This window comes from Cynara cardunculus, unplaced genomic scaffold (genome assembly GCF_001531365.2).
Source record: "Cynara cardunculus var. scolymus isolate 2C unplaced genomic scaffold, CcrdV1 Un_Scaffold_1571, whole genome shotgun sequence".
NCBI classification, from domain to species: domain Eukaryota; kingdom Viridiplantae; phylum Streptophyta; class Magnoliopsida; order Asterales; family Asteraceae; genus Cynara; species Cynara cardunculus.
In genome coordinates, this window is record NW_020200801.1 from 1 (window position 1) to 3,595 (window position 3,595).

The 3,595-nt window shown below is 27.5% G+C and overlaps 1 protein-coding gene across 1 annotated transcript; it reads right to left on the bottom strand.

The window, feature by feature from the left end:
- Positions 1 to 14: 14 nt before the first annotated feature.
- Positions 15 to 1,606, bottom strand: LOC112502553 (the record flags this gene model as incomplete). The annotated part of the gene is made up of 2 exons (XM_025106504.1): positions 1,520 to 1,606; positions 15 to 517 (listed from the first exon to the last, which is right to left on the bottom strand). Coding segments are annotated over exons 1-2 (552 nt in total), but the record flags the coding sequence as incomplete, so codon positions are not given.
- Positions 1,607 to 3,595: the final 1,989 nt, after the last annotated feature.

Here is a 3,595-nt window from a genome sequence, read left to right on the forward strand (position 1 = left end):
AGGAGAAGGTGTACTAGAAATGAGTCATCAATGGAAATTTTCATTTCCTTAAGTTTACAAGAAGTATCAATTCCTTGCAATATGTATTCTCTTATACTTCCTTGTCCATTGAAACTCATTCTAATCAGCTTATTCATGAGGTAACCTGTTTCTGCTTTATCAGAAACTTTGTACTTATCAGCTATTGAGGCTAAGTATACCTTAGCAAGGTCTGATTCTGGTATACCTCCTTTGACAGCATCAGTTATACATTTCTTCATATAAATCAGGGTCATTCTATTATGCTTATGCCACTCTTGATGTTTAAGTTTGATCTCCTTAGGTGCATTATCTGCTGGTTCTGGTGGTGGATCTTCCTTAAGGACATGATCATAGTCTAGAATCCCTAACATAAGTTCAATGTCCTCCTTCCATTTCTTATAGTTTACACCATTTAGAGGTGCAAAATTAACTACACTCATAGGATAGTGGGCTGTATGGGACAGAAATTGTTGTCTATCTGTCTTGCTTGGTGATCCTGATCACAAAACAGGTCCTTTCAATCAGTCATGTTTAATCTTATAAAATGATCAGCTATGAAAAATTAACATACTTTGATCATAAATGAAGATATCAACTTCGAATTTGATTCCCTTTTGAGAAAGCATATCATATTCGAAGATTTTGATATAAATAAGTGTCTGTTTCAATCAAACTGCTATGGCAGTATGTGAAAGAAAACAGTCACTGTTGAATCTGCAATTTTATTCAATTTGCAGTCCTCTTATTGTGATTCAAGACTATTATGATAGTACTTTGAATCACAGTAATCCAGAATCACTTGGGTGATATGTGGATTGTTAGTATAATCTTAATCTAAAGATTTTGTATAATCTATATGTAAAAGAATTATCTACTGCCTAATTAGAACATTCATGCTTCTACATACAGAATCGAAAACAAGCCAGAAAGCAATTTGTACAAGATTATGAAATGATACGACTATACAGAAGATTCCTTGATGAAACATGAATTCAATTAAGCCAGAGTATGAACTGGTCAAAACAGAGCCCAATCAATTTTGACTTAATCTGGATAGAAATCGATTTGGTTTAATCATAACAGAAATCGTTTTGCTTTAATCGAGTCATGAAATCGATTTTACAATCGTATACAAAATCGATTTTTAGTTGGTCGATATAGAAATCGTAACAGAAATCGTTTTTGCTCTTAATCGAGTTATGAAATCGATTTTACTATCATGTACAAAATCGATTTTGGTTTGTCAATATAGAAATCGATTTCTTATGCAATCGATTTTGGTTTTGATCGGCTGTTACTTCTTCGACTTGTTCAAATCGAGTACCCCTCGATTTTGATTTTCGAACAGTGGCTTGTGCGATTCATGTTACACGATTCAATTAGATGGGTTAATTGGCTCTGATACCAATTGTTAGACTTAATTTAAGTTCATGAATAGCATTAACACATCAGAATTGAATCTATTCATGTAAAGAGATTTAGGGCTTGAATTGTGTACCTTGTGCGACTGATGAAGATGGGTTCTGATTGTTTGATTGATCACCCATTCTTTCTCAAGATTCACTCTTAATTCCTTACCATTTGATGGCCTTTGGTAACTAAATAGGATTCTGTGTGTTCTTGTGAGAGACAGATGTAAAATGGCGCCAGAGAAGTTTTTATATGGGGCTGAAAGAATTGTTCTCACCATCAAAGAACCATAAAACTGTCAATAAACCAACTGCTATATATATATGACAGAAAAGAAGAGTCTGATGGTACGCATACATATATATATACCTGATGCTTATATATAAAGCATAATTGTTATTATGCAATGAATCTTGTTCTCAAGGTGAGCATATATACAGATATGTTTCTATATATATTACAGGGTATTCGCGAAATGCAGTGAGATACATCTTGATCTTAATATTTCATTTTATTTTTTATCTCAACCGATGTTATAATATGGTTTTATGTGATTTTGAAAAACCGATGATATTTTTATTTTTGAATAAAATATAAATGTGAAGATATCATAAAAATTTGATAAAATTATATAGATATTAGTATCAAATTAACTATTTAAAATTTCTCATTTTTTGTGTAATTTTTTTAATTCAAGTTTTTTAATTATAATTTAATTTAAGTTCAATAACGAAGTAATTTATATTTGGTTTAGTGATATAATTTTCTTATAAAGATAATAGTTAATTATTTTGTTAGGACTCGATAATTATCCTAATTATATTTTAGATTTTTTATATTTTAAAATGAAATGTGTATCCTCTATTTGATTATGTTTATCCGCGGTTAGTTACACAAATTCAAACTTGGAGCTTTAATAAGTTGTACTTATGCATAATTTACTTGTAATCTTGAATTTTAAGTAATATGCATCAATATACAATACTTCATGCATAAAAAATGGTTTTTAAGAATTTTTGTCAAATGTTTTATAATATAGTATAGATAATCTTTATAAGGATAATAACTAGGTATTATGTTATAACTTAATAATTATCCTAATTATATTTTAGATTTTATATTTAAAATAATAATTTTATCTTGTATTTAATTATATTTATCTACAGTTAGTTACACGAATTCAAACATTGAACTTAATAAATCATGCTTATGCACAATTTACTTGTAATCTTGAATTTTAAATAATATGTATCAATAAGCAGTACATCATGTATAAAAGATGATTTTTAAGAGTTTTTGTCAAATGTTTTATAATATAGTATAGATTATTTAATAGAAAAAATGATTGTTTTAGAATAAAGTACAATTGGTCCTCGTAGTTTAAAAAACGTCAGAATTTGATCTTCCATCTAACGGTCGTTAAATAACGGTATTTCATATTGTTTATCGTTTTTCTGTTTTTCACCCAATTAAAATTTACAAGAACCAAAATCATAAATTTATATTGATTGGATAAAAAATCGATAAAAGACAAAAATATCTCTCATTAATGGAATTTTTAATGACTATTAGAGGAAGCAACCAAATGCAAACGATTTTATAAACCACGATAGTTATTTTGTAATTTCAAAACTGTAGGGATGAAAAATACCTCTTATTTTTGCTATTAATTTTTTTAAACTTATAAAAAATAAAAGTAAATTATGTATAAAAAAATTACATAGAACTCCAGAAATCTCTTTATTTTGAGATGTTTAGTATTGTTTAGAGCATCCATGATGAAAGTTTCTATTGAAGTTCCTTTTTTAACACTGTAAGAGAAAGTTTCTTGTCCACTCACAGATACTTATTAGAACTCATGTTTCTGAACACATTCCTTTTATATTATTATTTTTATTAATTTTAACAATTTTATTTTAACTAGAAAGGGTACTCGCGCAATGTATCAAGATATATCTTGATTTTAATGTTTCGTTTTATTCCGTCTTTGTAGATGTTATAATGCGTTTTTTATATGATTTTGAGAAAGCGATATTATTTTTATTTTTAAAGAAATTTAAAATATCATAAAATTTTGGAAAAAATAATAATATATCGATATTAATATCAAATTAACTATTTAAAGCTATGTTTTTTGTATAATTTCTTTAATTTAATATTTTAT